We start from the raw sequence: 13761 nt of genomic DNA, 5'->3' as shown, positions 1-13761 counted from the left end.
TTGCTTATTAACATCTCGGAAATATTCTGCCATAGTTAGGGCAGTTAAACCAACTCTCATACGAACTCCCGGCGGTTCATTCATTTGGCCATAGACTAGAGCTACCTTTGATTCCTCAATATTTTTTTCATTAATTACTCCGGATTCCTTCATTTCCATATAAAGATCATTTCCTTCACGAGTCCGTTCCCCTACTCCGCCAAATACGGATACGCCTCCATGAGCTTTAGCAATGTTATTGATTAATTCCATGATGAGTACTGTTTTACCTACTCCTGCCCCCCCAAACAGTCCGATTTTTCCTCCACGTCGATAGGGAGCTAAAAGATCGACCACCTTAATACCTGTTTCAAAGATAGATAATTTCGTATCTAACTCGATAAAGGCAGGCGCAGATCTATGAATAGGAAATGTTGCACTAGTATCCACAGGACCCAAATTATCAATAGGCTCCCCAAGAACGTTAAAAATTCGTCCGAGAGTAGCTCCACCGACTGGAACACTGAGAGGAGTTCCCGTGTCAATCACTTCCATTCCTCTCATCAACCCCTCTGTAGCACTCATAGCCACAGCTCTAACTCGATTATTTCCTAATAATTGTTGTATCATCCATTTGTATATGGTATATGGATTTGTTTTTCTTTCCTAAAAGAGTTTCGGTCTAACAGTTTTTTATTATTTCTCTGAAATATAAAAAAGAAAGAATAAAATAAGAAAGAGAAGCGTCCATTGTCTAATGGATAGGACAGAGGTCTTCTAAACCTTTGGTATAGGTTCAAATCCTATTGGACGCAATCTTTTTTCTATCTATTCTTTAAATAACTATACTAAAAACGAAAAAAATTTTGCATGATTCAAATGAAAAATCTTTGATTCCTCTTCTACTAACACGAGTTATACTAATAAGAGTAGACATGCTATATTTATGTTTGTTCCTGAAGGGAAAACCGTTCAAGCTGTTCCTGAATAGCTTCCTTCAAAAGGGTTTCTGCTTGCTCGGTGAATGTCTTACTAGAAGATATAATTTCTTGGAATTGAGGTTTAGTATCTTTTAGGTGTTTACGTAACTCATCCAGAAATTTCTTTACCTGTTCAATTTCTAACGAATCAAGATATCCTCTCGTTCCGGTATAAATAGTAGCTACCTGCTCTTCCACTGGGAGAGGGTTTGATTGGGATTGTTTAAGCAATTCCCGTAATCGTCGACCCCTTGCCAATTGATTCTGACTTGTTTTATCCAGAGCGGAGGCGAATTGTGCAAAGGCTTGTAATTCTGCGAATTGAGCTAGTTCCAATTTTGATTTGCCAGCTACTTGTTTCATGGCTTTAATTTGAGCTGCGGATCCTACTCTGGAAACTGAAATACCCACATTAATAGCAGGTCGAATTCCGGCATTGAATAGATCCGCGGATAAGAATATTTGTCCATCTGTAATTGAAATTACATTAGTAGGAATATAGGCGGAAACGTCTCCAGATTGAGTCTCCACTATTGGTAAAGCGGTCATACTCCCTTCGCCTAAAAGAGAATTTAATTTAGCGGCTCTTTCTAAAAGGCGTGAATGCAAATAAAAAACATCCCCTGGATAAGCTTCGCGGCCGGGAGGTCTTCTTAATAGAAGGGACATTTGGCGATAAGCTTGTGCCTGTTTGGAGAGATCATCATAAATTATTAAGGTATGCCGTTCGCGGTACATAAAATACTCAGCCAGGGCTGCTCCCGTATAAGGAGCGAGATATTGTAATGTAGCGGGTGAATCCGCCATTTCAGCTACTACAATAGTGTATTCCATGGCCCCCTCTTCGTGGAAAGTAGTTACTACTTGAGCCACGGAGGATGCTCTTTGACCGATAGCTACATAAACACATATTACATCTTGACCTTTTTGATTGAGAATTGTATCTGTGGCTACTGCTGTTTTGCCAGTCTGTCTGTCCCCAATAATTAACTCTCGCTGACCGCGCCCTATGGGGATCATCGAATCGATAGCAATAAGCCCTGTTTGAAGGGGTTCATATACGAAACGCCTAGAAATTATACCCGGAGCAGGAGATTCAATTAAGCGAGATTCTGAAGCGACAATTTCGCCTCTCCCATCAATAGGTTTAGCGAGAGCATTTATAACACGACCCAAGTAAGCCTCGCTCACGGGTATCTGAGCAATTCTTCCTGTTGCTTTTACAAAACTTCCCTCTTGTATCATCAACCCATCGCCCATTAATACAATCCCAACATTTTTAGATTCCAAATTCAGAGCAATACCTCTCGTCCCTTCTGCAAATTCGACTAATTCACCTGACATTATTTCACCAAGACCTATAATACGAGCAATCCCATCCCCCACTTGCACTACGCGACCGATATTCTCAATCCCTACTTTCCTATTATATTGTTCAATACGTTCGCGGAGAATTTTATTAATTTCGTCGACTCGAAGGGTTGCCATTAGTGTTTCTTTAAATTTTTTTTTGGAAGCAAGGGAAAAATAATGCCTAAATTCTAAACAAAAGTAGAAGTTCAAAACCTAATAAATTGAATTATCTCTTCCATTCTATGGCCCCGAGAATGCCAATATTAGCACGAATCGTACGGAAATGTAACTCGGTATTCAAACAACTATTCAGAGTTCCTAGAGCTCCTTGTACAGCTTGTTGGAAAACCCGTTGTCGGACCTGATTCATCGCCCTTTGTTTTTCAAAATAAAGGGTTTCGTTTTTAGACTTTTCTAATTGTTCCAAACTAATAGAAGTAGCATTAATCAAATTTTCTTTTTCTCGTTCTATTTCAGAGTATCCATTCATTCGATACTCATCTGCTTCCAGTTCGACTTTCTGTAATCGAATACGAGCTTTTTCGAGTTGTTCAAGGGTCCCTTTACGCAATTCTTCCGAATTTCGAATAGTACTTAAAATCCTCTGTTTTCGATTATCTAATAAATCTTTTAATGAAAGTAGATTATCTTGCTATTAAGTTTACAATTTTTATGATCTCTTCCCGAACCAAACATGAATCTTTCGATTCATTTGGCTCTCCCGCTCCTTTTTTTCTTTTTTGTTATGTATTATGGCTATTTCCATATCTTTTTTTTATGTAATGAGCCTATCCTCTATCCTCTCTTTTCTGTTTGTATTTCTATATACCCAAACTTATATAAGACTAGATGAATATTAAGAGGACTCTTCCAACTAGATAAAAATCTATCATGGTCAGCAAAGTTGTTTCTTTATTTGTGTTTGCTCTGTTAGTTAATAATTTCAATTTCATTAAGAAAAACAAACTAAATAAATGGAAAATAAAAATTGATAGAATTCCTTTTATTTTTTCTTCAAATCCAAAAAATTTCTCTTTTTTTTATACATAGGTCGTCGATTTGGCATTGGAAAAAGGGCTGCGTGCCCTTCTAGTAAATAGTTCAAACTATTTTATCGATATGAGTGTTCTATATCAGATAAATTCTACACTAGCTATTTCCCGTTTAAAGCATTTCGAGACTAATACTAATGTAGTTGTAGAAAGAGTACCCCTTTTTGCCCGGACTTCAAGCAGTTTAGCTGAAAAGACTATCCATACTTATTCTATGTACCTAACCCTTCTAGGGGATTCTATGTCAGAAAGCGTGAATATTTATTTCATTCCATTAAAAATAACAAGCCAATTCTGTTTGTAAGAAGAAAGAGAAGCAGATCTATTCTATACTCGATAAGTGCCAATATGCAATGGGTAGCTTGGGCTATTTGGAAAAACGAAGAATAGATCCTTCATCCCTCTTTGTTTATCATTCAAATCACGGATTCTTTTTTCTTTATTCAATCTGTTTTACCTTCCTTATATGTAGAATATTTCAATCTATGTATTAATAGAATCTATAGTATTCTTATAGAATAAGAAAAAAAAATGAAGATAATAAACTGCGGATTCTTTCTTTCTCTTCCATTCTTACGTTTCCATATTAAAGTGTAGTTTTTTTACTTAAATTTAATAATATTAATCTAATATGCCCATTGGTGTTCCAAAAGTACCTTACCGGATTCCCGGAGATGAAGAAGCGACTTGGGTTGACTTATACAATGTTATGTATCGAGAAAGGACACTTTTTTTAGGTCAAGAGATTCGTTGCGAGATCACAAATCATATTACAGGTCTGATGGTATATCTCAGTATAGAAGATGGAAATAGCGATATTTTTTTGTTTATAAACTCCCCTGGCGGGTGGCTAATCTCAGGAATGGCGATTTTTGATACGATGCAAACGGTGACACCTGATATATATACAATATGCCTCGGAATAGCCGCGTCCATGGCCTCCTTCATTCTGCTTGGAGGAGAACCCACCAAGCGTATAGCATTCCCTCACGCTAGGATTATGCTTCACCAACCTGCTAGTGCTTATTATCGGGCAAGGACACCAGAATTTTTACTAGAAGTGGAAGAGTTACACAAAGTTCGCGAAATGATCACAAGGGTTTATGCACTAAGAACAGGCAAGCCTTTTTGGGTTGTATCCGAAGACATGGAAAGGGATGTTTTTATGTCAGCAGACGAAGCCAAAGCTTATGGACTTGTCGATATTGTAGGGGATGAAATGATTGACGAGCACTGCGATACTGATCCAGTGTGGTTTCCAGAAATGTTTAAGGATTGGTAGTGGGTGGATTTCTTGTAAATTTATCTCAAACCTAAATTCGGGTTTTATGCTATAGAAAATAGAAATACTTCATGATGATGAATCATCAGGTTAAGATCGATCTAAACCAATCCATTTTATATATACATACGACATGCCAACGGTTAAACAACTTATTAGAAATGCAAGACAGCCAATACGAAATGCTAGAAAATCGGCCGCGCTTAAGGGATGTCCTCAGCGTCGAGGAACATGTGCTAGGGTGTATGTGCGACTCGTTCAGATCATGAGTTCAAACAAATAATAAAATTTTTGAAGTATCCATGATCGGTACCAATGAATAGGATAGAGAAGCTCTATCCTAGATTTCTATGGTATATGGAATTTATGGTTTCCTTTGGTGCAAATCCAATCATCTAGATTGGAAGAAGCAATTCCCCCATTGGTAACAAATGGTTATCCATTAAGCGGAGGAAATAGTAATAAAAAGAAAAAGGCTTATGCTCCTTTATCTTAAAAGAACGGACTAAAGGGTCAGCTACTTAGCCAACTTTCATAATTAAATACCGTCACTGTATGAATAACTCTTATTGTGAAAAGAGTTATTTACTCTATAATGGATAGGTAGAGCCAAAGAATGTGAACTATACAAGTTCACAATACCTTTTGATGAAAGAAAGGGCTCCGGTGTATAGAGAGGGCCTCGCCGTTTAAAAGGGAACCATAAAAACGATGGAACCCACTGTTTTTTTAGTATCGTTAGAATTTGTTATTTCTATGCGAAATAACTAAATAGAATAAAAAATCGTGGTTGGGAAGGTTATAGTAGCAAAAGCCATTGGAATTAATATTTTATATATCGGAATAATCCGTTTAGTTATTAATGGGAAAAAAGAGGGTTAAAAGAAGAGAAATCATTAGTTATTCATTAAGGTTAATTTGATTCAATGACCAGAGTTCCGCGAGGATATATAGCTCGGAGACGACGAACAAAAATGCGTTCATTTGCCTCAAACTTTAGGGGGGCTCATTTAAGACTTAATCGAGTGATTACTCAACAAGTAAGAAGAGCTTTTGTTTCTTCTCATCGAGATAGAGGCAGGCAAAAGAGGGATTTTCGTCGTTTGTGGATCACTCGGATAAACGCAGCAACACGGGTATATAACGTATTCAATAGTTATAGTAAATTAATACACAATCTGTCCAAGAAGGAATTGATTCTTAATCGTAAAATGCTTGCACAAGTAGCTGTATCAAATCCAAATAATCTTTACACGATTTCCAATAAAATAAGGATCATTAATTAAAGGATAAAAAAGTAATATACAGGAATAATTAAAACCGAATTCCCGGAGAGGGAACTCCGGGAAGATACAATAAATTAAGATTAAGTGGTAGGAATCGACGAGCATGTTGCAATAAATAAAAAAACTATTTATTTTTTCCCATTTTTCTTTCTTATAACAAACACAAGAATCCAAATTGGATTACTTTACTTTATATATGAGTCTGAGTCTTTCGAATAAAACATCAACAATCGGAACTTAAGTTTCGATTGTTGTTTCTTAAATTCTGGTTGGAGTTTCTTAAGTTTCGATTGGAATTGAACTTTTGTGTTAATTGAGGAATATGTCTATTTTTTCTGTGTCTAGGACCAGTAATTATTGAAATTGCCTGGGCTTGAAATTGCTTCTCATTCTCATAGTTACGAAATGGTAAGAAAGATAAAATACGAGCCTGTTTTATAGCAAGAGTAATTAATCGTTGTTGTTTCAAGGTTAATCTATTTATTCGTCTAGATAATATTTTTCCTTGTTCACTAATAAATCGATTAATTAAACTCATGTTTCTATAATCAATTCGATCCCCCGGGCCTATTCGAGAACGCCTACGAAAAGGTTGTTTGGATTTACGAAAAGGTTGCTTAGATTTACGAAAAGGTTGTTTGAATTTACGAAAAGGTTGCTTAGATTTATGAAAAGTTTGTTTGGATTTACGAAAGGGTTGCTTAGATTTACGAAAAGGTTGTTTAGATATATACATGATTTATTCCTTATTTTAAAATTTGAAAAAAAATGGATTTCTTTCTTTTATTAATTTTTGATCCAGAACCAGAAGAAGTAGTCTTTCTTTGGTCCATATATTATTTGATTAAATCAAAATATACTATATAAATTGATTAAATCAAAATATACTATATAAAAATATAAAAAATCCAAATATATAAAAATAAAAACCCTCTATACATATGAAATAATATCTACCTAAAATCAGATGAGTTGATTTGTATTTAGTATTCTATCTATGTTCTATATATTTAATAAGAAGTTCTTACTCTTTCTGTTCTTTGGAAAAATCGAACACACGATGCTCCTATTTCTTTATTTCATTATGAGTGGTATGCTTGCGACAATAACGACAAAATTTTCTTAATTCTAATTGTCCGGGCGTATTGTGGCGATTCTTTTGAGTACTATATCTAGAAATCCCCGTCGATTCCTTATTGGTACCCTTTCGAACACAACTAATACATTCCAAAATAACTCGGATTCTAACATCTTTGCCCTTGGCCATGAACCTCCTTTCCTTTTTGGATCGACTTAACTTAATTCTTATACCTATTCTTTTATTCTTCTATTTTGGATCCAAAGAAAAGAAGAAGAATAAAATCCATAGAAGTTCCTAACTAAAAATGTGATTTCTAAAGATTTTGTTGTAATTCTTCGAATTCTCGAACAAATCCAATCCAATAGAATACAAAATTTTTGAAATTCGTAAATTAAGTAATAAAACATAGAGAAATAATTAAAGAATACAATCCTTATCCATCTTTTCTTTCTTTTTGCTTCATATACTAAAAAAGAATTCAAAAAGGGGAAATTTTCGTCATGTCACGAAGAATTCTATCTCTCGCATAGGAATAACTAGAATTAAAAAAAAGGGAATGACAAAGCATCTGGGAATAAACGATTGATTTCTATCAATAAACCTGCTAAAGCCCCAAACCATAGAGTACTTAGCACGGGTGCTACAGAGAGATATGTTTTTATATCCCGCATTGAAAATCCTCCTTCCGTATTGGAATACATATATGATCAGATACTCTTGCCCAAGATCCTTTGTATTTCTTTTGTTTAGGCGAAATTCCTAACTAAAAAAACAAAATAAATATTATATATATATAGAATGAACCGTATAGACGAGATTTTCCTATCCCTAAAAAAGATGACCCCTTCTTCCTATACATTACTAAGGAATAGTAGTCTTTCTTTTATAGGTGAAATTTGACTGGATTTTAGTTTATACCCCTTCCTTGATTATATGAGACCAAAAACAAGAAATGACAAGAAAGTTCTATATGGATAAAGAAATAGAAGAAAATTACGATGTGGAAAACAAGAAAGGAATTGTGTACAATGGCATTGTACAACAATTTGGAAAAGGGATGTAGCGCAGCTTGGTAGCGCGTTTGTTTTGGGTACAAAATGTCACAGGTTCAAATCCTGTCATCCCTACCTATTAATTCTCTCTTCGTTATGGGCAGTAGTGGGGAGATCGATTAAAGTGGGTATAACTTGAATTTGTGGATACTATACGGACGTGAGACACGTTAGGAATAGAAAAGGATTTTCTTTTTTTTTTGTTTTGAAAGCGCTCTTAGTTCAGTTTGGTAGAACGCGGGTCTCCAAAACCCGATGTCGTAGGTTCAAATCCTACAGAGCGTGATTCCATATATCTTATGTCGAAACTAAAATAACTTAAAAAAAAACAAAGTAGAATTGCAACTCCAATTTGACCTCCTCCAGACCAGAGAGGAGGTCAATCAAAAAAGAAATATTACTCAATCAAAGATCCAACTGATCCCCACGCCTGTATTGCAAATACGCAGTCACGAATAATCCCGCTAAAGTAATAGGAATTAGGCCTAAGACGATTCCAAATAGAAAAACTTCAATCATTTCGATTTGTTCGAGGGGATAAAAAAAGAGGTACGATCTATCTCTAAATAATAGTCTAAACTACCCACGAATCTCAATGACCAAGAAAAGAATTGGTAATTAGTGTGGAAAAGAGTCTAGAATACCAAGAATCCAAAAGAAAGATTCTTCTATTCAATTCATTTCAAATAAGACGTATCTTGTTCAAGCTAATAAATAGAGCTGGGGTTATAGTTAAAGCAGCCAGTAGAAAACCGAAATAACTAGTTATAGTAAGCATGAAGGGGTTCAATTCCATTTTTTTTACTACACTACATATGTTGGTAAAGCACTTACCTAAGTTTAAGTTATGGAAAATTCATAATTCATCGGTTATTTTAGATAATACTAAAAAACAAGATAGAGTGAGATACAGAAGTGTAAAAAAAAGAGAAAATCGATTCATCAGACGGAACATGAGTCCCTAATTCCGAATCAAGAGATTTGTTGTGGAATCTGTCAGTTAAGTAAACTAATAATATTAAGAACTAGATCATCTAACCCCATTGAAAAATGAAATTGGATTTTCGGGAGAATTTTGGAATAAAAGATAAATAAAGAATTGAATTTGAAAAAAAAAATTCTTTCTATTTCGGATTCGGATTATTTCTTTTTTAATAGGATGGATTTCATCCTCTTTTTGGAGCAAATTTTAACTCATTGTATTCCATATGGAATAAGAGGAGAAGAAAAGCATTCCACGACCCCCGAGGGGCCCCTCAAAAAGGGAACTATTCCTTAAATTTACTTTTTTTTATTTATTTTTATTCGTTTTTTGAACCCCAACAAAAGTGGATTCAAAGTTACTTCAATTATCCTTTTCTTTTAAGTTCTTCTTGTAAAGTTCCATGCTTGTTGTTTGGTCAAGAAAATTAGACCTAATCCAACAAACAAGACAAGGATTGATTACGAATCTTGATTCTTCAAAGAATGTATTCCGTTTCTTTCATAACGGATTATCCGCTATTCGATTTTCTATTTATTAGATATTATTTTATGCTAACCAATTAAATTCCTTTAACTAAAAAGGGATCGATTTTGCATATACTTATCTTTGTATTGCGTCAATATGAGAATATCCTTCCTAAATTCTTTATCTTATTAATCATTAACTTAGATTTTCCCAAGATCTTGGCCGCTATTCCAAATTAAATTATTCTACTATTCCGAAGACAATGAAAATAAGTAGGACCCAAAAAATTGTGGGGTTCTATTGATGCCTTGAATAACATGTAATTTTCCTATAGACAAGGAACAAAAAAGAGAAAAAAGGAATTCTGTTTCGGGACCAAGCAAAACTGGATTGCTGTGCCATAGGAAGGATAGCTATACTAATTTGGTATACTCAAAATACACCTTTGGTACAAAATTGACAATCTCACAAGGATGAAATATCAGTAATTTTCTATTTACTGGTGGATCCCATCTTTTACGGAATCAATTCCTTTTTTGAATAAAAATTTTGGGAGCTCAGCATGTCTGGAAGCACGGGAGAACGTTCTTTTGCTGATATTATTACCAGTATTCGATACTGGGTTATTCATAGCATTACTATACCTTCCCTATTCATTGCGGGTTGGTTATTTGTCAGTACGGGTTTAGCTTATGACGTGTTTGGAAGTCCTCGACCAAACGAGTATTTCACGGAAAGCCGACAAGGAATTCCATTAATAACCGACCGTTTTGATTCTTTAGAACAACTAGATGAATTTAGTAGATCCTTTTAGGAGGCCCCCAATGACCATAGATCGAACCTATCCTATTTTTACAGTGCGATGGCTGGCTGTTCACGGATTAGCTGTACCCATGGTTTTTTTCTTGGGATCAATATCAGCAATGCAGTTCATCCAACGATAAACCAAATTCCAACTATAGAACTATGACACAATCAAACCCGAATGAACAAAATGTTGAATTGAATCGTACCAGTCTATACTGGGGTTTATTACTCATTTTTGTACTTGCTGTTTTATTTTCCAATTACTTCTTCAATTGAGAGAAAGAAAGAGAGTAGTAAGAATTCTCTTATCCCATTTGGAAGGATACCATCTTTATAACTATCCATGACTGTTTTTGTCTCTAGCATGACCACTTGAGAAAATGTGGAGGAAAGTAGGGGAAATGGCCGATACTACTGGAAGAATTCCTCTTTGGCTGATAGGTACTGTAACTGGTATTCTTGTGATTGGTTTAATAGGTGTTTTCTTTTACGGTTCGTATTCTGGATTGGGTTCATCTCTATAGTAATCGGAGGATCCAGATTGTAAACATGAAAAAGTAGGAACTTAGCGGGTCCTTACTCCCCTTTATCTGATTAGAGCGGAAAGGGCCCGCAGAATTCTTATTGTTATAACGCGGTTTTGTTCCATAATCTAGAAATTGGTTACCTATTTCTATTTGTAAAAATAACAAAGAGAAAACCTTTGCTCTGATGGTTGGAATCCCTCCATTTATTCTTTTGTTTGTTAATGATGTTAGTGAGTGAAGCAATCCATCGGTCGATTTAAAGCCCCCGCCTTTCGCCCATAAAATGGATTCACTCTTATGAAGCAACAAGAAAGAGGGGAGAGGATCCAGTATTTTATTCCATGAAGGAAGTATCCTGCAAATCGTTGATTTAGTTTAGAGTAATAAACTAATAAAACCTTAATCAAAACTACTCAACTAGCCTAAAAATCAAAACCACCCTTCCATGGGAGGGTATAGATTTTTTTTTACAAAATTTCTGTAAGTTCAAAGTTGAACTTAATTCAAAAAGTAAAGCAATTCTATTTGCTCACAAGAAATGTGTCCCCCGCCATACCTTCTTTCCCTCTGTTTGTCCACTACCGCGCCCGAACCTAAGCAAAGGAAGTCCAAAAGACAGACCCGAATAAAGAATAAATAGTAATCTTTGACAAAACAAATAAGAAGAAAAATGATTCTTACTTCGATACAAGAAGAATCGACACAAGAAAAAGGCAAAAAAGCCTTTTTCTTGTGCCCAATAGAGGATTAAGAAGACCCACAATTCCTCCTAAAAGGACTTGTTCCTTTTATTGTTCTCGTCTTTGCCTTGGATCCTCTTCTTTTGCATGAGATAGAAATAAGGAATTCCAGAAATCGAGGCTTTTTTCTCACTTGATGGTAAGAAATCCCAGGATCTAGAAATTCATTTCGTACAATTGAACCTTTTCAAACTGTTTCTTTTTGAGAACCAAAAAAACTTGTGCCAAAATAACAGATGCGAAGAAAAACAAAAGGCCTTGGACGCGCAATGGATCCTGAAGCACTATTTCTGCATCCCCCTGACCAAACCCTCCTACATTAGGATTGCTTGTTAATGGTTGATCAAGCTTGATTGATTCCCCCTCTGAAACAAGAAGTTCTGGCCCGGGGGGTATAATATCAATCACTTGGCGTCCATCCGATGCATCCACTATGGATATTTCATATCCCCCCTTTTCTTTACGTAGTATTTTTTTTTACTATACCTGTTGACGTAGCATTATAGACCGTATTGTTACTCTTGCTACCGTCAGGATAGATCTGTCCCCTTCCTCGGTTTCCCCCTACATATATGGGATATTTTAAGAAATGAACGTCTTTTTTTGTAGCGGGATCGGGGGAAAGAATGGGAAAGACAATTTCACTATATTTCTTACCGGGAACAGGGCCTATCACAAGAATATTTTTTTTATTGGGACGATAACTCTGAAAAGAGAGATTTCCTATCTTTTCTTTCAACTCAGGAGAAATACGGTCGGGCGGCGCTAATTCGAATCCCTCGGGCAAAATAAGAACAGCACCCACATTCAACCCTCCCTTTTTACCATTAGCAAGAACTTGTTTCAGCTGCATATCATAAGGAATTCGAAGAACTGCTTCAAATACAGTATCAGGAAGCACTGCTTGGGGAACTTCAATATCCACAGGCTTATTAGCTAAATGGCAATTGGCACATACAATTCGTCCAGTTGCTTCCCGCGGGTTTTCATAACCCTGCTGCGCAAAAATGGGATATGCGTTTGAAATAGATGTGCGAGTTATTACGTATATCATGATCGATACAGAAATCGATCGAATCATCTGTTCCTTTAACCAAGAAAAAGTTTTTCTATTTTCCATGTCCAATCGCGGATCCCGGAATTTCTACAATAAATTAGATAGGTAGCTAAGCTAATCTAGTTCCCTATACACGAGTCTGTTGTCATTCTACTGCAATAGTTGTACTAGAATGATGAATACCTTGAGCAGGTAGAAATAGAAAGAATTTTGTTAAAAAGGAAAAGGGCTTTCTTTCCATTTCTAAAGGAAGAAAAGAAATATGCTAATTTGATTAATATTAGGAAATGAAATGAGTGAGTTTATGCTTCACTAATTGAATGATAAATGACTACAAGTGAAGGAGATAGACGGTTTAAACAAAAAAAGACCCAAAATTTCAAACACGTGTCTAGAATCACAGGAAAACTACAAACAAAAATAGTGAAAATTAGCTCGTTAGGAGCCCATCCAAGATTGTTGTAGACCCAACGAATTAGTAGTTCCCAACCGCGGGTAGAGTGAAATCCAACAAAAAAATCAGTAACTAAAAGAATAAAAAAAGCTTTTATTGAATCATTTAAGTTATAGAAAAATTCCTGAACCCAAGAATTCAAAATGACAAGTTCTTCTTTACCCAGAAAAAAAGAACCACTTAGAATAGCCAAACAGATTATATTTGTTGAGAAATGCAAAATGATATGGAGATGATCCTCATTATCTATTTTGGCCAATTGTATTATTTCCTTGTGTATTCCTATAGGAAGTTTTTGTACATGTGTCTTCGGTTTCTCTTTTATCATTTCGTCCAAGAGAAAAAGTTCCTCTAATTCTATGAATCCTTCTAGAATCCTTTTCTCTTGAATATCAGTTAAGAAAGTTTCGGATTGCCTGGTATTCCACCAATTCTTAATCCAAAGTTCCAGACATTTGTTAAAAGAGAAAGAGACTCCCCAGGGCAAAAGTACGATAAATACAAGATATAAGAAAGAAGGCAATGCTTTCTTTTTTTTCATTTTTGATCTGTAAGCTGAATATATATGATATTTCTTTTCTTTGAAGCAAAAATTCTATAACAAGGTTTGAGACCTTGTGTTTGTATCTATTTCTCTTTTTGTATACTAGTGGAATTTCAT

General features: G+C 35.3%; 1 protein-coding gene and 3 non-coding genes across 4 annotated transcripts in view; 3 read left to right on the top strand and 1 right to left on the bottom strand.

Moving 5' to 3' along the window:
• Positions 1-609, bottom strand: part of LOC118476109 (ATP synthase subunit beta, chloroplastic-like) — a 1608-nt gene extending 999 nt beyond the window's left edge. The window contains exon 1 of the mRNA XM_035964226.1: positions 1-609. This exon is cut by the window's left edge and continues 999 nt beyond it. Coding sequence (XP_035820119.1) covers positions 1-609 — 609 coding nt within the window.
• Positions 610-722: 113 nt separating this feature from the next.
• TRNAR-UCU (transfer RNA arginine (anticodon UCU)) lies at positions 723-794 on the top strand. The gene has a single exon. It is a non-coding gene; the product is annotated as a tRNA-Arg (tRNA).
• Positions 795-8066: 7272 nt separating this feature from the next.
• On the top strand, positions 8067-8140 carry TRNAP-UGG (transfer RNA proline (anticodon UGG)). The gene has a single exon. It is a non-coding gene; the product is annotated as a tRNA-Pro (tRNA).
• A 136-nt stretch (positions 8141-8276) lies between these two features.
• On the top strand, positions 8277-8350 carry TRNAW-CCA (transfer RNA tryptophan (anticodon CCA)). Its single transcript has one exon. It is a non-coding gene; the product is annotated as a tRNA-Trp (tRNA).
• Positions 8351-13761: the final 5411 nt, after the last annotated feature.

This window comes from Zea mays, chromosome 1 (genome assembly GCF_902167145.1).
Source record: "Zea mays cultivar B73 chromosome 1, Zm-B73-REFERENCE-NAM-5.0, whole genome shotgun sequence".
Taxonomy (NCBI): Eukaryota; Viridiplantae; Streptophyta; class Magnoliopsida; order Poales; family Poaceae; genus Zea; species Zea mays.
The sequence above is the reverse complement of the archived record's forward strand: the minus strand, read 5'-3'. Positions and strand labels throughout refer to the sequence as shown.